Below are 27,664 nucleotides of genomic sequence, written 5' to 3'. Positions count from 1 at the left end.
GGACAATGTTTTAAATATAGGTCAAATGTCATTAAAATATCATTGCAAATTAAGTAACTTGCATTTTTAAACTAATTATTGTGGAGAAACAGTATAACATCTTCAAAGTGCAAAATAATTTTATTATTGAAACTGCAATTTAAAAACTTGCAATTAGCTAAATAGAAGCCTATATACTCATAATAACTAGCATTTTTGGCACTCGGGTACTGTGCTAGATGCATTTTTTTTTTTTTTTTTGAGACAGAGTCTTGCCCTTGCCCTTGCCCTATCATCCAGGCTGGAGTGCAGTGGCATGATCTCTGCTCACTGCAACCTCTGCCTCCTGGCTTCAAGTGATTCTCCCACCTCAGTCCCCTGAGAAGCTGGGATTACAGGCATGCATCACCACGCCTGGCTAATTTTTTGTATTTTTAGGAGAGATGGGGTTTCACCATGTTAGCCAGGATGGTCTCGATCTCCAGACCTCATGATCTGCCCACCATGGTCTCCCAAAGTGCTGGGATTATAGGCGTGAGCCACCGTGCCTGGCCTAGATGCTTTATACGAACTGATTCGAACCTCCTGCCACTAGAAGGTAGATACTTTTACTGTCCTCAGTTTGAGGGAATTAAGATGGTGAGAAATTGGGCCAAGCAAGGTGGCTCATGCCTGTCATACCAGTACTTAGGGAGGCCAAGGTGGGAGGATTACTTGAGGGCTAGAGTTCAAGACTAGCCTGGGCAAGAAAGCAAGACCTTATCTCTACAAAAACATTTAAAAATCAGGAAAGCATGGTGGTGTGTGCCTGTAGTCCCACATACTCGGGAGGCTGAAGCAGGAGGATCCCTTAAGCACAGGGGTTCAGGGTTGCAGTGAGCTATGGTCATAACACTACACTCCAGCCTGGGTGACAGCAACACCACCCTGTTTCTCTCTGTGGGAAATTAAATAACTTGTTGAGGCCCACACAGCTAGTAAGTGATAGAACTAGAACTCAAATCCAGACTTATTTTACTTCGAAACATGTGTTGAATCATGTTTCATTGAGTTTTTTAAAAATCTTTTTTTTCAACTGGCAAAATAAAGGCAAACTAATTCCAGTAATATCAAATTCACTTAAGTTATTCGCAAGTATGGCAAAGGACTACAAAGTCAGAATAACAGGTGTAATTAACACTTCTGTGTGCTGGCTTTTTGCTCCACACGCCTTTCTAGGCCACCGGCTGCAGTGCTGGGGGTTTACAGTTGCGGACCACTCCTCCCAGACTTCTAGCCAGGTGGCTTCCAGTTTGGTTCTGCTATTTCTTGGCACTGGGGTAAAAATTAGAAGCTTGGAGAAAGTGCAGAGATGTTTCTTCTTTTGGTGGTGGGCTTGGCAGCTTGGACAGCAGCAGTGTTAAGTTGTCAGCAGCACTGGCAAAGAGACTCCTGGGCTTCTGAGCACTGCAGTGGCCACAGCAGCTCCGACAGCTCAGTGGCACATGTGGGCTCGGGGCTCCAAGCCAGGGGCAGGAGCAGCTCCTGATCTGTGGCTGCAAAGCCCTTCTTCCCTTTTGTCTGGCTCCCCGTTCTACCTCCCTTCTGTTCTTTCAGTCTTTTGAAGAACTTTATAGCCAATCCCGGGCATGAAATTCTTCTCTGCTTGGCATATCTAGAGTGGCTTTTATTTTTCTGACTGATACACTCTGCCACTAAAATTATACCAATATTTTCTTAGAATAACATTAAAAAGACTGATATTCTTACTTTTTTATATGGAAGACATAGGCTATAAGCACTCAATTTTCTTAAGGGAGACAGCAAACTTTTTACACTTTGTTTCCTTCATATATGGTGCAAAAAGTTGATAGTCTCTATAAATTGCACAAGTGACTGGCAATGAAAAGACTTATTAATTCAGGACATGAGTTCTTTATGGGGCAATTATGCTCATATTGTTTTATTTATTACATGTGGGGTAATGTTAGACAAATAGCTATAATACAGAGATTGTACAATTTAAAAACTGTAATAAATATGGTCCATTAATAGCAGACTCCAAAATTCTTGTCCTTCTTGAAAAAAAGGTTCAGTGATTTACGATAATCCACTAAGAAACATCTAAATGGGAAGAAACACAGAAGTGATTTTTATAAGTCACTTAGTTTTTCAAATTGAAAATGGTCAGATAAACTACAGAACTTAAGTGAAGTGATACGAATCTACATATCAAACTATTTGGCATTTTAGATGAGAAAGAAACAGATTTTAAAGGCCACAAATTTGTCTCCCGAATCAATACTCTCCCCTTCTGAAAAAAAAGTAATCTTATGGCATTGAGCACAACCAACTTGGAGGTAAGCCCTGTAAGTTATTAATGGGAGGTAACAAAATGCGGGCTCATTCTAATATGCCTGATCTGGACCAAAGGAAGAAAAAAGCCACGATACCTAGGTTTACTAAAGCTACCAAAATATTCCGATCTGAAAAATAGCAAATAAAAAATAAAGCTACCAAAATATGATCAAAGTAAAAATTTTACCTGGCACTTAAGTTCAAAATGGGAGTAAAAATAAATTATGTGCACATTTTACATACAAAAAATTTGGAAGAATGTACAGCAAAATGTTAACAGTGATCCTATGTCTGGGTAGTGAGATTTTGAAGATCAGTTTAGTATTTTTCTCTTTCTTTTGGCTCTTTCATATTTCTCTTTTTCCTTTGTTTTTTTGTTTTGTTTTGTTTTGATTTTTTGAGATGAGTTTTGCTCTTGTCGCCCAGGCTGGGGTACAATGGTGTGATCTTGGCTCACTGCAACCTCTGACTCCTGGGTTCAAGCAATTCTCCTGCCTCAGCTTCCCTAGTAGCTGGGATTACAGGCTCCCACCACCATGCCAGGCTAATATATATTTTTTTTTTTTGGAGACAGAGTCTTGCTCTGTCAGCCAGGCTGGGGTGCAGTGGCATGACCTCAGCTCACTGCAACCTCTGTATCCCAGGCTCAAGCAATTCTCCTGCCTCAGCCTCCCGAGTAGCTGGAATTACAGGCGTGTGCCACCACGCCTGGCTAATTTTTGTATTTTTAGTAGAGACGGGGTTTCACCATGTTGGCCAGGCTGGTCTTGAACTCCTGGCCTCAGGTAATCTGCCCCTCGGCCTCCCAAAGTGCTGGGATTACATGTGTGAGCCACCGTGCCCGGCCATACTTCTCTTTTTTCTGCAGTGAATATATGTTTTAGGTAATTAAAGAAGAATAATTAATTTAAAAAGCAATTAATATCCAAGCATGACAATAATCAACACCTTTTAGAATTCAGTTTTTCACCTGCTTCAATATTAAAAACACCACCTTATGAGGAATGGTAATGCTGGAAAGCACCTGAGAGACCATGGGGTCCAGATCTGAAGACTAAGCCCACATTAGGCTTTGCTGCCCAGTGGCAGGGCTGAGATTAGAACTGTGGTCTCTTGATTTCTAGTTTAGAACTCTCTAACACAAAAAGTAAAATATAAAAATTACAGTTACACATAAAAATACATTTATCTCCAGAACACTAGAAAAGGCTGGTCAATTTTACGGCCCTAGGAATATAAACAATGTCAAGTTAGAACCTAAGAACTTTCCATCAGCTTTACCTTCAGAATTTCACAGGGAGTGGCGTCTGGAGGCACAGGTTTCCCGCAGTGCTTTGAATATTCAGTTATCAAGACTGAAGCTTCATCTAAACTACAAAATCAAAAAGAAAAAGAAGTGTTAGGCCAAGCACAGTGCCTTGTGCCTATAATCCCGGCACTCAGGGAGGCCAAGATGTACAGATGGCTTGGGTCCAGGAGTTTGAGACTAGCCTGGGCAACATGGCAAAGCCCTGTCTCTACAAAAAATATAAAATTAGCCAGGTGTGGTGTTGCACACTTGTAGTCCCAGCTACTCAGGAGACTGAGGTAGGAGGATTGCTTGAACCCAGGAGGTTGAGGCAGCAGTGAGCCACGTTTGTGCCACTGCACTCCAGCCTGGGTGACAAAGCAAGACCCTATTTCAAAAAGAAAAGAAAAGAAAAAGAGGCATTGAAGTCAAAATTAAAATGTAAAGACCAATCTCTAAATTTAATGTTTTATTTGGGAAGAAATAATTCCAATTTGGGGCACATACATAGACTGGGTAGTCTCTGGATTGTCCAAAGAACAAAGAGAAGGTTAGAGGTTTTATGAAAAAGAGACATGTTACATATTGTTTTTTTTTCTTTTTTGTGAGACAGAGTTTCACTCTTGTTGCACAGGCTGGAGTGCAATGGTGTGATCTCGGCTCACTGCAACCTCCACCTCCTGGGTTCAAGCGATTCTCCTCCCTCAGCCTCCCGAGTAGCTGGGATTACAGGCATGCGCCACGATGCTCGGCTAACTTTTTTGTATTTTTAGTAGGGACAGGGTTTCATCATGTTGGCCAGGCTGGTCTTGAACTCCTAACCTCAGGTGATCCACCCGCCTCGGCCTCCCAAAGTGCTGGGATTACAGGAGTAAGCCACTGCGCCCGGCCAGAATTATGTTTTTGGAGCAATGTTTTGTACTCTGCTTTTCCCCTGGGCCCCTCGACTCTGATGAATTTGGGTATCACAAGAATGACCTAATTCATGTAATCAACTTCACAGAGGGCATGAGGAAACTTTCAGAGATATTATGTTCACTCTCGATTGTGGTGATGGCTTTATAGGTATACATATGTCAAAATTTACTAAATTGCAGACTTCAAATATGTCCAGCTTATTATACGTATCAATTATAACTCAAAAAATACTTGCTCAAAAATGACAATATCTAATTATGGCTGGATCACAAGAGATAAACAAGCAGATGGAAATCCATGGAGTGGTAATGAGAAAGAAAGACCTCTCAAGCGCCAGCATGGCTAGACCACATGCAGGGATGGATCTGGTGTGTACTGCGGTCTTGAACTTCCCTTTCTTTAGTGTCAGCTCACTTCTTCCTTCTCCCGTTCAGTTTCCATATCCACCCCCAGCTCTATCCCAAGAAGCTTATTGTTTCTAAACTTGTGGGTGCTGGAAAATTAGATAACCAGGTTTAACAAAAGTGATGTTACATAAAGTCATTAATGTTCTGACCAAGTGTCTAGACATAAAATTGTAATGTAGGATTTAGAGCAGGGCTGTGAGACACTTGATTTGGGGGTTCAGATGACCTGTTTAATTGTCAGATTCTAAGGTCATATTCCAAGAAATTGGGTTACTAAATGATTAACTTTTGGATATGTGCAGTAGTGAGAGATGTAATATTTTGAGCTTTTAATTACAACCAAATAGCTCTACAGTTGACATTCTGCTCCAACATAAAGATAGATTTTTTTTTTTTTTGAGACGGAGTTTCGCTCCTGTTGCCCAGGCTGGAGTGCAATGGTGCGATCTCGACTCACTGCAACCTCTGCCTCCCGGGTTCAAGAGATTCTCCTGCCTTATCCTCCCGAGTAGCTGGGATTACAGGCATGTGCCACCATGCCCGGCTAATTTTGTATTTTTAGTAGAGACAGGGTTTCTCCATGTTGGTCAGGCTGGTTTTGAACTCTCGACCTCAGGTGATCCACCCACCTCAGCTTCCCAAAGTGCTAGGATTACAGGCGTGAGCCACCGCGCCCAGCTTATAAAGATAGATTTTAAGGAAATTCCAAAGTAAGTTTTTTTTTTTTTAATTAACTTACCTTAAGTCATTTGCCAAATAGTTTACTAGCTCAGTGATATTGTTGGTATTCATCACATGCATCTTCAACATTTGAAAGTATTTGGTCTTTGCCAACATCCCAAACTCCTTCTTATTGATGATATTATTCAAAATCAGACTTCTAATCTATAGAATGACAGGTATCATTAAGATCAGACTTCTAATCTATTAGAATCAGACTTCTAATCTATAGAATTACAGGTATCATTAAGATCAGACTTCTAATCTATTAGAATCAGACTTCTAATCTATAGAATGACAGGTATCAAGCCTTTATTCAATATTGAAACATTTCTGACAATCGGAAGCCCAATTAGCACTGCATTGTGACTGCGCCTCCTTTTTGAGGGGGTAAAAAGGGAAAGGAGGCCTGTCAGCATCAGTCAATAAATAAAATAATTGTTGTTGTGCACTTTGAGACTTTTTATGAGGAAGAAGATCTGTTTTCAATTAAAAGCACTTAAGGCTACAAATTTTCCATCGAGCACAGCAGTCAACAAGACGCTCAGGGTCCCTGCCTGTTAAAAAATTTACTGAGGTTTTAATAAAAGCAAAATAATTCTATACATAAACAAACAGCTAGACATAGCAGTTTTCAGCTTACTCTTGGTTTGGGAAAATGACTACCTTCTAGTACCAAAATTTTCATAGCAAAAAGGAGATGAAATCGCCTCTTACTTGATGTGAAAATCCTGCTAGCTGGCCCGTGTTCATATGCTCTTCCAATTGCTTTAAAATAACCTGAGGGTCACACGAACCCAGAAAATTCTAGAGAAAAATCAAAGCAGAATTAATAGAAAATTGTTATTATTCCAACAGCAAGAGCCGTTGATCAGGTATTTTGCTCTTCTAAGTGCCAAAAGAAATCTATTTAAATACTGAAACGCTGAACGACATCAAGGAATGAGTGTATGAATGATGAAAAGAGGGGAAAAAGTCAAAGACAAGAACAGATGGCTTTTAAAAATGTAATTAATAAGCCAAATGACAAATAAAAAATATGCATGTTCAGCTGGGCGCAGTGGCTCATGCCTATAATCCCAACACTTTGGGAGGCCAAGGCCAGCGGACTGCCTCAGGTCAGGAGTTCGAGACCTGCCTGGCCAACATAACAAAACCCTGTCTCTACTAAAAATACAAAAGTTAGCCGGGCGTGGTGGCAGGAGCCCGTCATGTCAGCTACTTGGGAGTCACTTGAACCCGGGAGGGAGGCTGCAGTGAGCTGAGATTGCACCACTGGACTCCAGCCTGGGTGACAGAGACTCTCAAAAAACAAAACACAAAAAACAAACAAATGAAAAAGCCTGAATGCATGCATGTTCATTTATGTAGATCTCTATCTACTGCTATGTCTACCTGCAGGGAAGATAACTGTAAAACATTCCAAAATGCTTTGTTCTACTTGTTCTCTATTATAAAGGAAATGAGAGTTATTTTTAAAAGTTCTGTCCCCGAAATGCTTGTGGCTCCTTCTGATGGGCACCCACACGTAAAATCTGACTCTCCCCCTCTTTTATCTCCTACATTCAATTGCTAAGTCTGCTGCCTTCCTTGTAGCCTTCTTGTCTTGTTCAAGTTCATTACCAGACCCTACCTTGGGTACTTAACCCTCAAGCCTTCCCTGCCTATGCACAAGGTTGCTATGAAGAGATCAAGTGGGATAAAATTCTACTCAAATGCAACAGCTTCCCAACAGTTTCACTTCTTGTCCTCTCCTCTGTCCAAGCCTACATGGGTTAATGGGTTATTCCTTTTAAAATAATTCCTTCATCATTTCAGTTTGCTGTTCTAAAATAATCACTTGTTTCCCCACTGATAGACAATAAGGCCCAAACCCCTTGTAAAACATCCCTCAGCTGCACCTTAATCTATCTTTCAGTCTTACCTCCCACTAAGCCCCCATACAAGCTTCACACATATCTGATGTATTCATGCTTTACAGGTTTGCTGAAACGAAAATGCGACCTTTTGCAAGGGACATGCAAGATGAAACCTTCTATTTCCTTGGCAGCCCAGAGGAATCATGTGCACGATACCTTAATTTGCTGGTGTCTTTTCTCTGAGTGGGGCATGAGCATCAGACAAGCTAATGCAAAAGCCGGAAGTTCTAACTGGATATATTGCCTGGCGACTCCGATCAGGTCAAGATCATCTGAGACTGGACATCTTCCAGAGAGAACATTAATTAGTTAATAATCTGGCAGATTCACTAGATTATATTGGCCTTTCTAGCTTTCCACAGTCATCCGCCTGTCCAGGTTTTTAATAATTTTAAACACTAAAGTGATGGTGCATGACATATGCTTAGGAATGAGTAACACGAGTCTTTGACAGCACTCTACACAGAATAAAAGAATTTACCCATGGGAACATGGACTACTGTTTGCTACCATGATTATGTCTGAAAGCCTACAGATGCCTAAAGATAGGCTTCTAAATTCTCAGAAGACTCAAAACCTTTTTTTTTTTTTTTGAGAAACAGTCTAGCTCTGTCACCCAGGCTGGAGTACGATGGCATGATCTTAGCTCACTGCAACCAACACCTCCCGGGTTCAAGTGATTCTCCCTCCTCAGCTTCCTGAGTAGCTGGGATTACAGGCATGCGCCACCATGCCCAGCTCATTTTTATATTTTTAGTAGAGACGGGGTTTCACCACGTTGGCCAGGCTGGTCTCGAACTCCTGATCTCAAGTGATCCACTCGCCTCAGACTCCCAAAGTGCTGGGATTACAGGTGTGAGTTGCCGCACCCAGCCAGAAGACTCAAAATATATGCGACAACGCTGTATGATTTAGCGTAGTCACCAAAAGTACTCTATGCTCATACAGTAGGTACTCATTTTAGAGAATGCTCAGTTTACTAGTCGCACAACACATGAGAAGTAGACGTTGTAAAAATAATCAAGATATTTTGGTATAAAAACAAGTGTTGGCCGGGCGCGGTGGCTGAAGCCTGTAATCCCAGCACTTTGGGAGGCCGAGGCAGGTGGATCATGAGGTCAGGAGATCGAGACCATCCTGGCTAACACGGAGAAACCCCGTCTCTACTAAAAATACAAACAATTAGCCGGGCATGGTGGTGGGCGCCTGTAGTCCCAGCTACTCAGGAGGCTGAGGCGGGAGAATGGCGTGAACCCGGGAAGCAGGGCTTGCAGTGAGCCGAGATGGCGCCACTGCACTCCAGCCTGGGTGACAGAGCAAGACTCCGTCTCAAAAACAAAACAAAACAAGTGTTGCTGGGCGCAGTGCCTCACACCTGTAATCCCAGCAATTTGGGAGGCTGTCTCTACTAAAACTACAAATATTAGCCAGGCGTGGTGGTGCATGGCGCATGCCTGTAACCCCAGCTACTCACGGGATGGCTCATGCCTGTAATCCCAAAACTTTGGAAATTCCATCTCTACTAAAAATACAAAAATTAGCCGGGCATGGTGGCACGTGCCTGTAATCCCAGCAACTCAGGAGGCTGAGGTGGGAGAATCGCGTGAACCTGGGAGGCGGAGCTTGCAGTGAGCTAAGGTCGCGCCACTGCACTCCAGCCTGGGTGACAGAGCAAGACTCCGTCTCAAAAACAAAAAACAAAACAAAACAAAAACAAAAAACAAAACAAGTGTTGCTGGGCGCAGTGCCTCACACCTGTAATCTCAGCAATTTGAGAGGCTGTCTCTAATAAAATTACAAATAATAGCCGGGCGTGGTGGTGCGTGGCGCATGCCTGTAATCCCAGCTACTCACGGGATGGCTCATGCCTGTAATCCCAACACTTTGGAAATTCCATCTCTACTAAAAATACAAAAATTAGCCGGGCATGGTGGCAAGTACCTGTAATCCCAGCTACTCAGGAGGCTGAGGCAGGAGAATCGCTTGAATCTGGGAGGTGGAGGTTGCAGTGAGCCGAGGCTGTGCCACTGCACTCCAGCCTGGATGACAGAGCAAGACTCCATCTCAAAACAACAACAACAACAACAACAACAACAACAAACACGTGTTATGCTTAACTTCCTAACAAAAAGGAATTACTCATAAGAGATATCTATTAGAAGGGAATCTTATAAGCAACAAACTTTTTTTTTTTTGGTAGAACAAATATTTTGCTTACTCGAGGACAGCGATGAGACTCTCAGAACAATCTGACAGCTGATCAGGACTTAAAGGACAAGAGGCTGAAAACAAACAAACAAAAAACAACCATGATATACACACACTCAACTATAAAATGCTGTAGCCAATGTTTCAGAGAGCGAAATACCTGAAAGCAGTGGTATCTGTATCACACGCTGCCACGCTTTGCTGAAGTAGGGAACCTGTGAAAACAAGTCCACGTTTGGGATATTCATGTTAAGGATATTACAAACTCTCTTTAATTTGCAGTCTAGGCCAGGCGTGGTGGCTCACACCTATAATCCCAGCACTTTGAAAGGCTGAAGCAGGTGAATCACTTGAGGTCAGGATTTCGAAACCAGCCTGGCCAACATGGCAAAACCCCGTCTCTACTAAAAATACAAAAATTAGCCAGGCACGGTGGTGCATGCTTGTAATCCCAGCTACTCGGGAGGCTGAGACACAAGAATCGCTTGAACCCGGGAGGTGGAGGCTGCCTGGGTGGCAGAGCGAAACTCCATCTCGAAAAAGGTATTATGAACTCTCTTTAAATTGCAGCCTAAATGTTCTGAAATTAGATAATGGTGATGGTCGTACAATTTTATGAATATACCAGAAACTACTTGATTGTATACTTTTAAAAGGATGAATTTTACAAGTGAATTGTATCTCAACAAAAAAATTAGATAAATCGCTATGCGCTGATATGGAACACTCTCTAGAGGCCACTGTTAAATGGTCACAAAACTGTACATTTATAGTTTATATTCCAGATGACTAAAATCATAAGCTGATATCTCCCTGTTTGAGATGATTAAGGTTCTAGCATAATGTTCTTCATAACTGTATCTTTCAGGATCTCATTATACAATCCTTGCTGATTCATTATTCCATTTGGCAAAAAGTCAGAACCCAACTCAAAAAAGAAAATTAATCCTTAGCCGGGTATGTGCCAGGGCCACAGGAAAGAAGGAAGGGGACAAGAGAAAGAATTTCAAGAAAGTGAATAAGGAAAGCACACTGGCCAGGCGCGGTGGCTCACACCTGTAATCCCAGTACTTTGGGAGGCCAAGGCAGGAGGATTGTTTGAGCTCAGGAGTTCTAAGACCAGCCTAGGCAACATAGCAAGACCTCCATCTCTATACATTTAAAGAAAAAAAAGAGGAAAGAAAATGTAAACTTCCATCAATAGAGGAGTGGTTAAGTAACTTCGGGTATATTTTACCACATATTCTGGAGAATAATCAAGCATTAAAAATAATAAAATACCTCAAAAGGCTAAACATAGAGTTACTGTAAGACCCAACAAGCCCACTCCTAGGTATATACTCAAGAGAAATGAAAACATGTTCAGTGAAAACTTGTACACAAATGTTCATAGCAGCATTATTTATAATGACCAAAAATAGAAACTCAAATGTTTATCAACTGGCAAATGGATAAATAAAAGTGGTATATCCATATAATGGAACATTATTTGGCAATAAAGACGAATGAAGTTCTGATCCATGCTACAATGTGGATGCTGAGTGAAAGAAGCCGGACACAAAATCCCACATAGTGTGGGATTCCGTTGATACAAAATGTCCAGAATAGGCAAATCCACGGACAGAAAGTAAATTAGTGGTCACTGGGGGCTGGAGGGAGTGGGGAATGGGGAATGATTGCTAATGGATATGAATTTTCTTTTTGGGGTGAGGAAAATGTTCTGGAATTAGATAATGGTGAGGCTGTACAACTTTGTGCATATACCAAAAACTACTTCATTGCGTACTTTAAAAGGATAAATTTTACATGTGAATTGTATCTCAATAAAACAATTAGATAGATCTACATGTGCTGATATGGAACAATCTCCAGAGACCACTGTTATGTGAAAACAACACTTTGTTTAGAATGTGATTGCATTTATGTGTGCAAAAATGCATATATACACTGTAGATATGCACACACATAGCATACATGCCTGTAAAACAGGAAATCTCGGCCGGGTGCGGTGGCTCACACCTGTAATCCCAGCACTTTGGGGGGCCGAGGCAGGCAGATCACAAGGTCAGGAGATCGAGACCATCCTGGCTAACACGGTGAAACCCCGTCTCTATTAAAAATACAAAAATTAGCAGGGCGCGGCGGCATACGCCTGTAGTCCCAGCTACTCAGGAGGCTGAGGCAGGAGAATAGCATGAACCTGGCAGGCGGAGCTTGCAGTGAGCCAAGATCACACAACTGCACTCCAGCCTGGGCAACAGAGCGAGACTCCATCTCAAAAAAAAAAAAAAAAGGAAATCCCTAGAATACATAGGAAATTGTAAGCAGTCGTTCCCTTAGGGAGATAATTATGAAGGGAAACAGTAAGGGGGAATTTTCATGTTTTACTCAGCATACTTCTATATTGTTCTAATTTATCAAACAAAGAATAAATTATATATTTCTACGTAATATATATTATGATTATATGGGTACACAACTTATGTGAAATGTAGAAAAGATGAACAAGCCAGGGTATCTGACGTGAAAGATCTTCAAAGTCTGTGAGGGGCAGTCCAACATGTAATTAAAATTAATTATATGGTGACAAAAGTCAGAGTGGAGCCAAAATGTCTTGAGAGCATAAATAAAGATGTGACTCGTGAGGCCTGGAAAACTCAGGAAAACAGTATCTTCAGGAGGTGATGTGAGCTGAGTATTAACGGGTCCAGGCACAACTTTAATCATCCTACAGCTGATTAGTTCTGTTTCTTCTTTCTTTATTTTAGGGAAAGGATCTAGCTCTGTTCCCCAGGCTGGAGCTGGAGTGCAATGGTGCAATCACGGCTCACTGCAGCCTCAAACTCCTGGGCTCAAGTGATCCTTCCACCTTGGCCTCCCAAAGCGTTGGGGTTACAGGAGTGAGCCACTGTACTTGGCTCAGTTCTGTTATTTACGAAGGAGCTGACTGCTTAACCCAGTGTCCCCAGCAGTCACAAGGCCAGAAAGTATAAAGACTAAATTCAATAAAATTTATTTTAAAAAATTACGTACCTGCCATAAAGAATGGATACTGGAGATGGCTTTTAAAACTTTCCTTAGATAAGGAATCTGTAAAAAATTAAAAATAAAAAAGTTCTAAAGACCACCAAAATGGAAAATTTCAATGTGAAATACCAGATGTTAAAGTTCCAGAAGAAGTACTGGTAAAACTTTATCTTCCATGATAACTGCCAGAGAAGTTCACTTACAAGTTCATAAATATCAAAAAAGGCTAGGGAACCTTCCACTTGTTTCCAGTGAAATTTATGTCATTTTGGATTTTGCACTCTCTGGCCTAACACCAAGTTCTTTAAGTTTGGCATGAACTCAGTGAGAGTGACTGTGTTTTCAGCATAAATCTGTTCCATAACAAGTATCAATCCAAAATGTTTAGGGGATGCTGTGCAAAAGCTTTCAAATATACTTAGTCGAGGGCATTGAGTCTTACTTACCATATTGAAGCCCAGAAGCTTTTGCAAGAGTCCATTCCAAAGCTGCAGGTCATAGATTTTGTATTCTAAACACAGCTCAGTCACCAATCTTACTGCCTGAAGCCAAAAAAAGAAAAAAATCATGCTGTTCCAAGACACCAGTAAATCAAGCCATCTTTGGAAAAGTAGGGCAGCTTAATACAAAATATGCTGCTTTTTTTTTTTTGAGATGGAGTCTCACTCTGTTGCCCAGGCTGGAGTGCAGTGGCATGATCTCAGCTCGCCACAACCTTCGCCTCCTGGGTTCAAGTGATTCTCCTGCCTCAGCTTCCCAAGTAGCTGGGATTACAGGCGGCCGCCATCATGCCTGGGTAATTTTTGTATTTTTAGTAGAGACGGGGTTTCACCATGTCGGGCAGGCTGGTCTCGAACTCCTGACCTGAAGTGCTCTACCTGCCTCGGCCTCCCAAAGTACTGGGATTGCAGGCATGAGCCACTGCACCTGGCCACAAAATATGCTTCTAATCTGTGAATGTCTATCGAAGACCCCCATCTTTCTAATGAAAGACATGACAAAAAAGATTATTTTTCTTGCTGTCATGGACTCAGACACCACCTCGGATGTCTCCCCCTTTCTTTCTTCTATTGAAAAAGTTTGCCTGTTGGACCAAAAAACCTTCCTGCCCCAGCCTCCAACCGACTCAGAGGCTAAATCCCATAGGCAACTAAGAGGAAGAGAAATTATATCCTCTCTCTACCGGACAGTCTCCTCTCCCTGTCCAGATAAGGATAGATAAGCCGTGGAAGAGATTATACAAGTGCTCTCTCTGGTTGGCAGGGATGACTTTAGCTGGTAGACTTTAAGGCAAAAGAGGTAAAAGGACCTTCCACACTGCCTTATCCATCCACACGCTGTGACAGGAGAGTAGAAAGGTCTCAGAGCAGTAGAGTTGCTTAGGGATACAGACTGTTCCTGGGTCGGCTGCAGTGGCTCATGCCTGTAATCCCAGTACTTTGGGAGGCCCAGGTGGGTGGATCACCTGAGGTCAGGAGTTCGAGACCAGCCTGACCAATATGGTGAAACCTCATCTCTACTAAAAATACAAAAATTAGCCAGGTGTGGTGGGCGGGCGCCTATAATCCCAGCTACTTGGGAGGCTGAGGCTTGAACCCGGGAGATGGAGGTTGCAGTGAGCTGAGATCACACCACTGTACTCTAGCCTGGGCAACAGAGCAAAACTCTGTCTCCAACAACAACAAAAAGACTGTTCCTGGTTTTCTCTTTCAGGATTCTGAGTAGGGGCAGGGAATTGGGAATGCGGCAGTGAGGTGTACCTACCATGGACTCATGGCTGTGGTTTTTCCACAGACCCTTAATCATTCCTTCTTTAGGACTGTTGCAAAATAATTCATATGTGATGGGGATATTCAAAGTCTCAAATGATGCCAGAAAAGTTACACATTTCAAATAAGATCTGGAAAACAGAAACGTTTCTAAGAATCATTCTCATAGGCCACATCTACATTTAAAATAAAAACTACCATATGGAAATATTAGGCCAGTTTGTTTTAAAGTCCATTTTGGACTTCCAAATATATTCACTGAATATATAATAACATTAGATATAAATCAATTTGAACAAGATAAATAAAACATTCAGTTTCTAAATGTCTCCAAGAAACGATGGAAACAAGATGTTCTCAAAGCCCTATTTTCCCTTTGCCAAAATGTCAAGGATATTCAAGGCAACAGAACTGTATTCACACAGCTACTCTACTACGCTCTTCTGAATTCAGGGCTTAAAAGGTACAGCTCCAAAAAATGATCTGTTTCCTATTTCTTAATACAATTTAAACATTTCTACTTACTTCACTTCTTCAATGGGTTTTTTAAAGAGAGATTCTATAGTTTCCTTGTCAGCCAAATAGAAGAGACACTGAAGAGCTCGAGTTCTATGGGCAAAAGTTAACTGATGCATACCTAATGTCTGAAAAACCAAAAGAGGTTTGGAGAGTTGAACACCTGCACATTGTAGTTGGGTAAATGAATTTCAACATAGGCAACATAAACAACGTCATTATTTTAAAATGTAAAGTCAATCTCTACAGTTACGGAACGCACTGTGTGTAACAGTGGTTCTTAACATGTGGCCCATGGACCCCTGAAGGGGCATTCCTGAGACTCCTTCAAGAGGGAAAGGGTCAAAGCTATTTTCATGATACTAAGATGTTATTTGCCTTTACACTGTGTTGATATTTGCACTGACTGTGCAAAAGCAATGGTGGGTGAAATTGCAGGCAGAATGGAGGGAGGGCCCCCAACTGTTGTTGCAGCCCTTGTATTTACAGGCATGCCCTGGCAGTATTGAAAACCAAAGACATGGCCGGGCACAGTGGCTCACGCCTGTAATCCCAGCACTTTGGGAGGCCGAGGCGGGTGGATCATGAGGTCAGGAGTTCAAGGCCAGCCTGACCAACATGGTGAAACCCACGTCTCTACTAAAAATACAAAAATTAGCCAGGTGTGGTGGCACGTGCCTGTAATCCCAGCTACTCAGGAGGCTGAGGCAGGAGAATCATTTGAACCCGGAGGCGGAGGTTGCAGTGAGCTGAGATCGCGCCATTGCACTACTGCAGCCTGGGCAACAGAGTGAGACTCTCTCTCAAAAAAAAAAAAAGAAAAAGAAAAAGAAAAAGAAAACCAAAGACAAATTTCACTTAATGGTCTTGATGGGCTGGGCGCAGTGGCTCACGCCTGTAATCCCAGCACTTTGAGAGCCCGAGGCGAGTGGATCACCTGAGGTCAGGAGTTCGAGACCAGCCTGGCCAACATGGTGAAACCCCGTCTCTACTAAAAATACAAAAATTAGCCAGGTGTGGTGGCGTGTGCCTGTAATCCCAGCTACTCGGGAGGCTGAGGCAGGAGAATCGCTTGAACCCGGGAGGCGGAGGTTGCAGTGAGCCAAGATTGTGCCACTGCTCTCCGACCTGGGTGACAGAGCAAGACTCCATCTCAAAAAAACAAACAAACAAACAAAACAGAATGTTCTTGATGAAGTAGTAAAAATTAATTTTACTAAACCTCAACTTTTGAATCCACAGTCGGCCCCCATTTCCATGGGTTCTGTATTCGTGGAATCAACCAACAGTGGATCAAAAATAGTCAAGAAAAAAAAAAATTCCACAAAGTTCTAAAAACCAAACATGAATTTGCTGCATGCCAAGTACTACACTGAATCCATGGGGACGAAGTGATTTGCAGGCATTGTGTTATAAGTAACCTAGAGATGATTTAAGGTATATAGGAGGATGTATGTAGGTGACATGCAAATATGACACCATTTTATATAAAAGACTTGAGCGTCCTCAGATTTTGGTATCCTTGGGGGTCCTGGAACCAGTCCTCCCACAGATACGGAAAGATTACTGTATATCATACTAATGTGAATTCCCATTTGAATACATGCTAATACTAATTAATGGGAAGTACACATAAGGCAGACTGCAAGGAAAAGCATGTACACAGCTGAGCTGTGAGCTGCGCTAGCCACCTTTCATGGAATACCATTTTTAGGTTGTAAGTCTTTATATGTAGAGAAAATAAGGGGAGGCTTTTTCCTTGTTGTCACGGACTTTAAAATCAGCACCTCAGACTTCCTTTTCTTCCTTTTCTCTGAGAATCATTTGCCTGCTGGCTCCATCCCCTTCTCCTCTCTCTGCTCCAACTGCCTCAGAAGGACATTTCTATAGGCAAGAACCTGAAGCTAAAGGTCATGTTGCCATTAGGGGAAATTGCAAGTTCAATCTAGCTAGAATTTAGTGGGCAGAAGGGGTGGTCTGACCAGAGCATGCAGCCAGATTAGGCCTTGGTGGAGACTTGTTTGTGGCCAGTTTGTTTGGCTCCTGGCTTCAGGAATGTGGACTGACCAGGGAGTTAACCACTGTGAATGCAGACAGCCAGTGGAAACTGTCAATAGGTGCACCATTCAGCACGCTAAGCAGATGTTACAGAGACCAGCACTAAATGGAGCATGGTGCAAAAGACAATGCTTGCTTAGGAGATGAGATAGACTTTGAATACATATGTACGTGAGCATTATCTGAATCATCTGTTAATGCAATCCAGCATGGTAAATAAACAGGAAAAAAATGTTAAGCTGAGATGCACAGAAGAGTTTGGATTAAGTTTCTAGAGCTTACGGTTGTAGTTGATGTTGCAAATACAAACAGCATTCTTGAACTATAATCAATTGGACGAGACAGGAGGAGATACTGCACTCTGGAAAAAAAATTTTAATTACAGTTATTTTTTAATTTAGTGATTGATTACCAAAACAACAGACTTATCTTTCTATCCATGGAACGGTCATTAGACAACTCAAAGGCAGATCAGAAGGATAATGGGTCAATGACATTTGCGCTTCCCCCTTTAAAGAATGCTTAATCTTTTTCTTGAGTTCTCTCATTGCTAAAGATGATAATACACACAATAAATGCCAGGCTTCAGCCTCCTCACCTATAGAATAGCTAGTCAATCTCTGATCCCTTAAATTTTATTTAAGAAATTAATACAAACTGTAGCTGTAAAGTCCCTTGAATGCTACACATGGGAAATTCTGTGTTTGGTATGCAGGACCTTGTTAGCAGCCCATTTCAACCTCTAGACCCAGGGCAGGCTGGCCCCTCTCCGGGAAGGGAGGATGAATCAGGCCAGCTGGAGGAGGGGTGGGGCAGAGCTTCTAGTGGAAAAAGCAGCACATTATGAATTTTGCATTAAGTAGCCTTTTGGGATTTCCTTTTTCTCTCCTCTTTAAATCACTTCCCTCCAAGACTTTCCAGGTGGCTAGTTCAGGTAGACATACCAGGAGCTACTTCTTGTTTGAACAAAGGTGGCCTTTCCCTTAAAAGACTAAATGAGGCCAAGGTAGGGGTCCAGAGGGAAAGAGGGCATCGTATGGGTGATTAGGACAGCTCTGCTTGCTCCAAACCAGAAGGAATCCGTTTCTTGGGGTTGTCTTTCCACGTCTTTTCTATCAGCTCTCCAAGGCTGAGGCTGGACATAGGGCCTCCCAGGCCACTTGGCTTACTTTTGGTTTAGGCTAGAAAGACAAAAAGCTGGCTGGCATGTGAACCACCATGCTCCCTTATCCATGCCTGTGCCAGGCATCATTAATGGATTGCCACATTCGTTCTGACTTGAGCCCAGATAGAGTCTTCTCAAGAATACAAGCCATAACCAATCAGATAGCATATTAGATAAAATCAATGTGCCTTTCTAGGCCTCAGTCATAGGTTAGAAGAGCAAAAAGAATCTGGTGGCCCATATCTGAACCAACCCAGTTTAGCATGGTAAGAGAACATAAAAGGGTCTGGGGCCAAAGTCCTAGCTAAGAAAGAGTTTTCTTCTGCTTGAGAGGCACCTTTCAGCTAAAGGTGTGCTAGGAACCCTCGCCCTCGTAGGAGTTCAGAAATTCTAGATCTTGGCTGGCTCTGATGTTTTCCACTGCAGACTCCTAGCCATGTATTAGTGAACTGATTCATCTCATAGACTCTGACCTGAGTTTTATCAAGAAAGTCCTTTAAAAAAATCAACTGCTGAAAAATGTACTGGTAAGATTTCTATTTTGCATCACGATATAGGTGAATATAAGTAAAGGAAAAGAGTACCTTCGTAGGGCTTCATCTTCTTGAAGTTCAAATAATTCTGATGGTTTCTTTGAAAAGGTAGGAAAAAAAGGTCAAAAACTGAAAAAGTTTATGACTAAACAAACATTCATCTCTCTGAAAATCTATTAGATAAAAAAACCTAATATACGATATTATGTTTACATCGAAAAATTATAACATAAATTATGAAAAGATTTTTGCTTAAATGATGGGTCTACTCATATTTGTTTACTCAACAAATATTCACTGAGCACTTACTATATGATAGACACAATTCTAAGTATATAGATTGCCTGAGTAAATAAAGCAAATGTTCCTGTCCTCCTGGAGCTGACATGCATTGGATTTTTATTTTTATTTATTTTTATTTTTGGAGACAGGATCTTGCTCTGTCACTCAGGCTGGAGTACAGTGGCACAACCACGGCTCAATGCAGCCTCAACCTTCTGTGCTCAAGCAATCCTCTTGCCTCAGCCTCCCAAGTAGCTGGGACCACAGGTGCACACCATGGCACCTGGCTAATTTTTAAAATTTTTGTAGAGATGGGGGTCTCACTGCTGCTCAGGCTGGTCTCAAACCCCTCGCCTCAAACAATCCTCCCACCTCAGCCTCCCAAAGTGCTGAGATTACAGTCATGAGCTACCTTGCCCAGCCCCGTATTAGATAATTTGTCAAAGGAAAAGACTCCATGAATTTTAAATGAGCCATTTGTTAATTCAGTATATATCTATTGGGATTTACAAAGTACTGTACTAGGTGCTATGTATACATGCAGTTTCTGGCCTCAAGGAACTTTTAGTGTGTACCTTGAACTTACATGTAAGTTAAAACATCTGTAAAGGCTGGTTTCTAAAAGTCAACCACATATTCTACGTGGCCAAGATATGTTTCTAACTCCTGTTTCCACTGAAGCACAGTCCATGCTCTTGGTAAATACTTTAAAAATCCTTGTTGAATCAAATGCCAAATGATATAAAAATTGCTAATTAAAAACCTAATGGTGGCCAGGTGCAGTGGCTCACACCTGTAATCCCAGCACTTTGGGAGGCCGAGGTGGGTGAATCACCTAAGCTCAGGAGTTCGAGATCAGCCTGGGCAACATGGCGAAAATCCATCTCTAATAAAAATACTAAAAAAATTAGCCGGGCACAGGTAAATTTTTTTAAAGTAGCTGGGACACCTGCAGTCCCAGCTACTCTGGAGACTGAGGCATGAGAATCACTTGAGCCGGGGAGGCGGAGGCTGTAGTGAACTGAGATCATGCCACTGCTCTAGCCTGGGTGGCTGAATGAGACCCTATCTCAAACAAACAAAACCCTAATGTCATATTACACTATTTGTTTACAAATAGATTTTGTTCCCCCAAGAATATCTGCCTAGGTGGATATAGGAATTATAGAATCTACCTCAAGTTCTGCCTGAAAATTCAGAAGAAACGATACAGAAGATCTGGATTTGCTGAATCCTATCTTAAATTTTAGATGTTAATGAAGCTATGTCTTAAAAACTGACATTATGTGCTTCCTGGTGTGATCCTTTCAAAGTAATACATCACCTATACAGTATTGTTGCCAAAAGCACATAACCTGAATCAAATCACAAGAAACATTAGCAGACCCAAAATGAAATATTTTATAAACCAACTGGCCTGTGCTCTTCAAAAACATCAATAAATCAGGTGTGCAGGGGTAGAGGAAAGGAGTTGGAAGAGGAATGGAATGTTGTATCATCCTAAAATATTTCCTCTAATAATTACAAAAGGAAAAATAGTAATTATGGAGTAGAGAAACAGACAACACCATAACCAAGTTACCTAAATTAACATCACCTGTGAGGGCAAAGGGACCTCATGTGCCTCCAAATGTCATACCCTGAGGAGGGCACAACACAACTTATGCAGTATGATGCTAAAAATAAGTAATTTGAATATTACCATGAGGCAGTATTAGACAAGCACAAATTGGAGGGCAGCTTATGAAACAGCTGGATTTCACTCTTCAAAAATGTCAGTATCATAAAAGACAAGAAAAAGTCACAGAACTGTTACAGATTAAAACATACTAGAGGCCAAGCACGGTGGCTCACGCCTGTAATACCAGCACTTTGGGAGGCCAAGGTGGAAGGAACATATGAGGCCAGGAGTTCGAGACCAGCCCGGCCAACATGGTGAAACCCCATCTCTACTAAAAGTACAAAAATTAGCTGGGCATGGTGGCGGGCGCCTGTAATCCCAGCTACTCGGGAGGCTGAGACACGAGACTCGCTTGAACCCAGGAGGTGGGGGTTGCAGTGAGCTGATTGTACCACTGCACTCCAGCCTGAGCAATGGAGCCAGACTCTGTGTCAAAAAAAAAAAAAACAGACTAGAGACATGACCAACAAATGCAAGGCATAGTCCTAGACAAGATCCTGGACCTGGGGGAGAAAACTGCTTATATAAAAAACATTAGGACAATTGGTATAACTGCAAAATGGACCATAAATTCAATTATATCACCATTAAATTTCTGATTTTGATAATTATATTACGGTTGGATTAGAGAAAATCCTGTTCTTGGGAAATACACCCTTAAAATATTCAGGGGGTAAGGGGGTATGCCACGTGCAATTTAGTCTCCAATGGTTCAGAAAAATATTGTAAGTGTATCAATTATAGAGGAGAGATGAAGCAAATATGGCAAAATGTTAAAAATTCATGGATCTGGGTGAAAGGTGTATATAGGAATTCTTTTTTTACTATTTTTGCATTTTTGTGTACATTTTAAATTATTTCAAAACAAAAAGTTAATCACATGAATCTGAGTAAAAGAACAGGCCATTTCTTTCATACAAGACAGCATCTGAAATCATCAATTGAAAGGTAAAACAGCTACAAAACAATATTTAAACAAAAAGTAAGCAACCACAGGCCAGGCGTGGTGGCTCACATCTGTAATCCCAACACTTTGGGAGGCCAAGGCGGGCGGATCACCTGAGGTCGGGAGTTCAAGACCAGCTTGGCCAACATGGTGAAACCCCAACTCTACTAAAAATACAAAAATTAGCTGGCCATGGTGGCGCACACCTGTAACCCCAGCTACTCGGGAAGCTGAGGACTGAGGAGGGAGAATCTCTTGAACCTCGGCAGAGGTTGCTGAGATCACGCCACTGCACTCCAGACTGGATGACAGAGTAAGACTCTGTATCCAAAAAAAAAAAAAAAAAAAAAAAAAAGTAAACAATCTCTTTAAAACTTATCAGATAACAGAGGGTAATAAAATAAACAAAAGTTCCAGACAGGCACAGTGGCTTATGCCTGTAATCCCAGCATTTTGGGAAATCGAGGCGGGAGGATCACTTGAGGCCAGGAGTTTGAGACCCGCCTGGCCAACAAAGTGAGAGACCCTGTCTCTACAAAACAAACAAACAAAAAAACAAAACATTAGCCACACATGGTGATGCACACGTGTAGTCCCAGCTACTCGGGAGGCTGAGGTGGGGAGGACTGCTTGAGCCTAGGAATTCGAGTCTGCAGTAAGCCGTGATTGTGCCATTGCACTTGCCAGGGTGACAGAGTGAAACTCTGTCTTTAAAAAACAAACAAAAGAGGCCAGGTGCGGTGGCTCACGCCTGTAATCCCAGCACTTTGGGAGGCTGAGGCAGGAGGATCACAAGGTCAGGAGTTCGAGGCTAGTCTGACCAACATGGTGAAACCCCGTCTCTACCAAAAATACAAAAATCAGCCGGGTGTGGTAGCAGGAGCCTGTAATCCCAGCTACTCGGGAGGCTGAGGCAGGAGAATCACTTGCGCCCAGGAGGCAGAGGTTGCAGTGAGCCGAGACCACACCATTGCGCTCCAGCCTGGGCAACAGAGCAAGACTCCATCTCAAAAACAAAACAAACAAAGAAACTTCCTTCTTTGAAGAGTCTGTGCTCCTAATTAGAAGGCTGTATCATGTGGGATAAATATTTAGCCTTTGAGATGAAGCCATCGGTGCATACTCAACTACAGATACTCTTGGGCAGCAAGTACTTACTTCACCAGGTTTTGTTGAAGGGCATAGCCATTTTTCCAACAACATGTCCCAGACTTTTTCCAAATTAATTTCATTGACTTCGGCTATTTCTTTAGCTGCTGCATGAATATCTAAGATATTCAAAATAAAGAATTAAAAGAAAAACTCAAGTTTTAAATATTTATATTGAATACTTATATGTGTATGTGCATATATGCACATGCATACACATATAAGTATGTTTAAGTATATACATATATAAGCATATGTAAGTAATACATATGTACACATACATATATACATAAAACTGAGAATCAAAATAATAGCTTTTCTTGGACAACAAAAAAATTGTTTTGTCCTCACCAGGATAATCTGTGCCAGATGAATTCTGAATTCTTTGATTGATGCTAGGATGTTCGTAGAGACTGACAATAAGATGTGCTGGCTTTCCGATCACTCTTAAATATTCCTCAGTGTTCAGCTTGTGGGCTATGAGCACAGCTTCTGTGCCCGATCGCCGGTACTGGATATGAAGCTTCTTCAACAAAGCCTCGGCTTTTTCACGTTTTTCATCCTTTTAAACAATTCCAAGCAAAAAGAAAATCTTACTTTGTAAGCCTCGGTTGAAGCCAAGCATCCATCTTTATCAATCACAATCCCTCCCTTCCTCAGTTATGTTCCTAAGCATCTACACAAAGCCTTGGTCTTCCCTTTCCATTTTAGGCACCAGGGCAGCATGAGAAGGTAAATTAAGCTAGTACAATTTAATTAGGAAGAAGAGAAGCCGCCAATCTGATAGTTCAGACACACCTGCGATGGGATATTCTGTAGCCATCTCTCAGCTAAATAAAGGCAGAATTTCAAAGCAGACATCTTGAAGGAACCTAAAATAAATAAATAAATAAATAAAGATTTACAGGCAAATCTTAATCTTTTCAAGAAAATGTATTTTGGTCAAATTAGCAACTTTTTAAAAATTACAAAAGTGCATACTCATGGCTGGGCACAGTGGCTCATATTTGTAATCCCAGCACTTTGGGAGGCCAAGGCAAGTGGATCGCCTGAGGTCAGGAGTTTGAGACCACCCTGGCCAACATGGAGGAACCCTGTTTCTACTGAAAATACAAAAACTAACTGGGCATGGTGGCGCATGCCTGTAGTCCCAGCTACTCGAGAGGCTGAGGCAGAGGTTGCAGTGAGCCAAGATCACGCCACTGCACTCCAAACTGGGCGACAGAGCAAGACTCCGTTTAAAAAAAAAAAAAAAAAAAAAAAAAAAAAGCCCACCGGGGCCCTCTCATCAGATTCCATTCCTATTCTCTAGATTCTTATATGCCTTTAGGAGCTTTCTCTGTGTGTGTGTCAGTCTGTGTTCACACATGCACGCATGTGCATCTTAACCCTAATGGGTAATACCATACATATTCTAGTATAATTTGCTGTTCTCACTTCATATCTTGGATATCTCTCCAAATCAGCCCCATAATATTTCGTTCTATGAATACACCCTATTTTCTAACCAGTTCCTGACCTGAGCATTTTTTAAAAAGTCACTTTCAACTTTTATTACAACCAAAAATGTAGCAGTGAGTGCCTATGTTTGTGCACCTGTTTGGTTATGTGAGACTATCTAAAGATTTCTCATTGAAAGTGCGATTGGGCCAGGTGCAGTGGCTCACGCCTGTAATCCCAGCACTTTGGGAGGCCAAGGCGGGCAGATCACGAGGTCAAGAGATCGAGATCATCCTGGCCAACATGGTGAAACCCCATCTCTACTAAAAATACAAAAATTAGCTGGGCATGGTGGCGCGCACCTGTAGTCCCAGCTACTCGGGAGACTGAGGCAGGAGAATCACTTGAACCCGGGAGGTGGAGGTTGCGGTGAGCCAAGATCATGCCACTACACTCCAGCCTGGCGACAGAGCAAGACTCCATCTCAAAAAAAAAAGTAAGTGTGATTGGATATTAGGAAGTACCCATCACCGCCTATTCCTAGCAAAGGTCACACCCCAAAGAAGGCACAAGGACAAGTTGGAAATTGCCTGCCTCCCTGCCCATGACCACTGCCCTTGAGCGTTTCAGCATTCACCACAGTTAAGAGAGCAAGCAAATACATTTGAAAACTACCATCCTGCTTCTCCTTAAAGATGCAAAAAGAGTACTTTTTTTTTTTTTTAAACTACAATTTTAAAAGAAGAGCTCTTACCTTCAGGGATATCCTGGGCAAGGCTGATGGCAATAGCTACAGCCCACTCTGGGTTGACTATAGAGAGTAAGTAGGATTCGATGGTCTGCGTGATCTTAGTTATTTCCTTGTTAATCAGTGTTGAGGATTTAGCTTGTGTTAACTTCAGGAGCTTTGGCTTCAGTTTTTTTTCGAAAACGTGTTTTGCCGTAGACACGTACAGAGTGTCCAGAGAGAACTTCAAAGAAAAGGAAGGTTATGGCTGAAGCACATATTCACATATAAGGTTTTACATGAAAGCAGCAGAAAAATCTTCTATATGGGGTCAGAATTAATTACAGGATACAGAAATGTCTTACAATGTTTTAACCCATTACCTTCATTAATTTCGAAATTAAGAGCAATGTTGGGAAAGATTCTTCACTGAGTTCTGTAGCTAGAAAGGAAACAAGGAAAGTATGATTTGCTTAAGAAAAAAAATTCGGCTATCCAGTAAAATTCATAAAAAGTTAATGAACACATACAGAGAATTTTCCAGAAGTTCTGTGCTGTGCCAAAGAATATCAGGTGAAAAGGCAGTCTAGTTTGGGCAGCTGATGGCAAAGTTATGACATGTTCCAACATATACTGATATTCTAGATCCACGGGAGGAGAAATTCTTCTGTATGACTTCAAATGTTTCAGAATACTCAATGCCTATATTAAAATAAAAAACTTTTGTCCAGTAAGAGTAACCCAATCCTAAACTGTCATAAAATCATCTAACAGTATACCATCAAAAGTTTCCATTCCTGAGACCATCTTGTTTTCAGAAAGAGGATCAAAACCTTTTCTAGTATTCTCTTTAACATATTCATCTAAACTATAATTTATATACAATGATTAAAGGAATCCTATGAGGAGAAACCACTGGTGCCCTGTTGTTGGTAGATGTTTTGTAAATAAGAGCTTGACAGTTATCTGCTCTTCAAATAATTTGAGATATAATTCAAAATACTTGATTTCATTTTAAATACAGAGGCTACAGATCTAAATTAATTCTCTACGCTCTTATCTTTCCTATGTTTATATTTTATATTAGGGAACTTTGTATAATCTTTTGAATTGATATATTTTCTTATATAATAAGTCTTATTAACATAATATTAAAATATTTCTAAAATATTAATTTCTAAAATCAAATTAAAAAGTATAAAACCACTATGACCAAAATTCAGAAACGATGAAGAAGTTAATGAAAGTACTGAGACACAATTGGGTAGATCTTGGACCTACGCATTAATACACAGAGCTGACCTAACTCTCAGTCCCATGGCCTTTTTCACTTCCTACATGGCAAATGTTGCCTTAATTCTTCACAATTAGTTCTGTAGTGACTTCACACTCTTCGACAGCAGGAGAGGTTATTTAAATCACCTCAAAACAGCAAAAAAAGGATGAAGATAAGTGATAAAATAGGAATGTCGTGAAAATCTGTTTCTTTTTTTAAAGATTTGTAAAGATTTTTAAAAACCTAAAATAAACCACAGAGTTTAAAGGGAATTCAGTGGGTAATTTGGAAAGGCCCTGGATAATGATATGATTTATGATCCAAATAAAAGCAGAAAGATGATTTTTACATCTTTGATATATTTGTTATACCTGATTAATATTAATATTGGTTATCTTTTCATCAGCTCGTTCTATAACTTTCAAGACAACTTCAATCATTTCATAGTCATAAGGATCCAACTGTATAAAAACAAAAATATATCAAAACTTGATAAGACTTTGCCATGTTGAAATTTTATTCAATTACAATAATCAGCACAGATTACAAATATAAAAATCTCACTGCACTACATTGTTAAATTAATTACTCCCTTAAAAATGAGCTACAATCGGCCGGGCACGGTGGCTCACGCCTGTAATCCTAGCACTTTGGGAGGCCGAGGCGGGTGGAACACGAGGTCAGGAGATCGAGACCATCCTGGCAAACACGGTGAAACCCCGTCTCTACTAAAAATACAAAAAAAAATTAGCTGGGCGTGGTGGCGGGCGCCTGTAGTCCCAGCTACTCGGGAGGCTGAGGCAGGAGAATGGTGTGAACCCAGGAGGCGGAGCTTGCAGTGAGCTGAGATTGCGCCACTGCACTCCAGCCTGGGTGACAGAGCGAGACTCCATCTCAAAAATAAATAAATAAATAAAAATAAAAAAATAAAGAGCTACAATTTTCTCACCTCTAAAATTACCTGTGAGGATAAACATACATGCTAAAAAAAGGTCTCAAAGGCTGTTTTTAAAAGCTGCACAAGGCAGTATTGTTTTAATAAAGAAGGATGCTCTTGCCTGTAATCCCAGCACTTTGGGAGGCCAAGGTGGGTGGATCACCTGGGGTCAAGAGTTCAAGACCAGCCTGGCCAACAGGGTGAAACCCCATCTCTACCAAAAATACAAAAATTAGCTGGGTGTGGTGGCATGCACCTGTAGTCCCAGCTACTTGGGAGGCTGAGGCAGGAGAATTGCTTGAACCTGGGAGGTGGAGGTTGCAGTGAGCTGAGATCACGCCACTGCTCTCCAGGCTGAACAAAAGAACCAGACTATGTCTCA

At 41.5% G+C, this 27,664-nt stretch overlaps 1 protein-coding gene across 3 annotated transcripts in view; it reads right to left on the bottom strand.

Moving 5' to 3' along the window:
• Window positions 1–976: 976 nt before the first annotated feature.
• KNTC1 (kinetochore associated 1) overlaps window positions 977–27,664 on the bottom strand; it is a 99,450-nt gene continuing 72,762 nt past the window's right edge. For 2 of the 3 annotated variants that reach the window (XM_019038686.4, XM_055358254.2), the window contains 20 exons: window positions 26,717–26,806; window positions 25,600–25,771; window positions 25,453–25,511; window positions 25,097–25,313; window positions 23,701–23,774; window positions 23,254–23,464; window positions 22,912–23,021; window positions 18,896–18,942; window positions 17,429–17,507; window positions 15,098–15,216; window positions 14,568–14,703; window positions 13,250–13,345; window positions 12,810–12,866; window positions 9,937–9,991; window positions 9,787–9,850; window positions 7,725–7,854; window positions 6,367–6,456; window positions 5,669–5,814; window positions 3,598–3,688; window positions 977–2,082 (listed from right to left, as the gene is read on the bottom strand). In XM_019038686.4, the coding sequence (XP_018894231.2) occupies window positions 2,059–2,082; window positions 3,598–3,688; window positions 5,669–5,814; window positions 6,367–6,456; window positions 7,725–7,854; window positions 9,787–9,850; window positions 9,937–9,991; window positions 12,810–12,866; window positions 13,250–13,345; window positions 14,568–14,703; window positions 15,098–15,216; window positions 17,429–17,507; window positions 18,896–18,942; window positions 22,912–23,021; window positions 23,254–23,464; window positions 23,701–23,774; window positions 25,097–25,313; window positions 25,453–25,511; window positions 25,600–25,771; window positions 26,717–26,806 (2,067 nt within the window). In that variant the 3' untranslated portion in view covers window positions 977–2,058. The remainder of the gene's footprint in view (window positions 2,083–3,597; window positions 3,689–5,668; window positions 5,815–6,366; window positions 6,457–7,724; window positions 7,855–9,786; window positions 9,851–9,936; window positions 9,992–12,809; window positions 12,867–13,249; window positions 13,346–14,567; window positions 14,704–15,097; window positions 15,217–17,428; window positions 17,508–18,895; window positions 18,943–22,911; window positions 23,022–23,253; window positions 23,465–23,700; window positions 23,775–25,096; window positions 25,314–25,452; window positions 25,512–25,599; window positions 25,772–26,716; window positions 26,807–27,664) is intronic. The other variant, XM_055358253.2, reaches the window with a different exon arrangement.

This window comes from Gorilla gorilla, chromosome 10, assembly GCF_029281585.2.
Source record: "Gorilla gorilla gorilla isolate KB3781 chromosome 10, NHGRI_mGorGor1-v2.1_pri, whole genome shotgun sequence".
In the NCBI taxonomy this organism is placed as follows: domain Eukaryota; kingdom Metazoa; phylum Chordata; class Mammalia; order Primates; family Hominidae; genus Gorilla; species Gorilla gorilla.
This window is presented reverse-complemented; position numbering and strand designations above follow the sequence as displayed.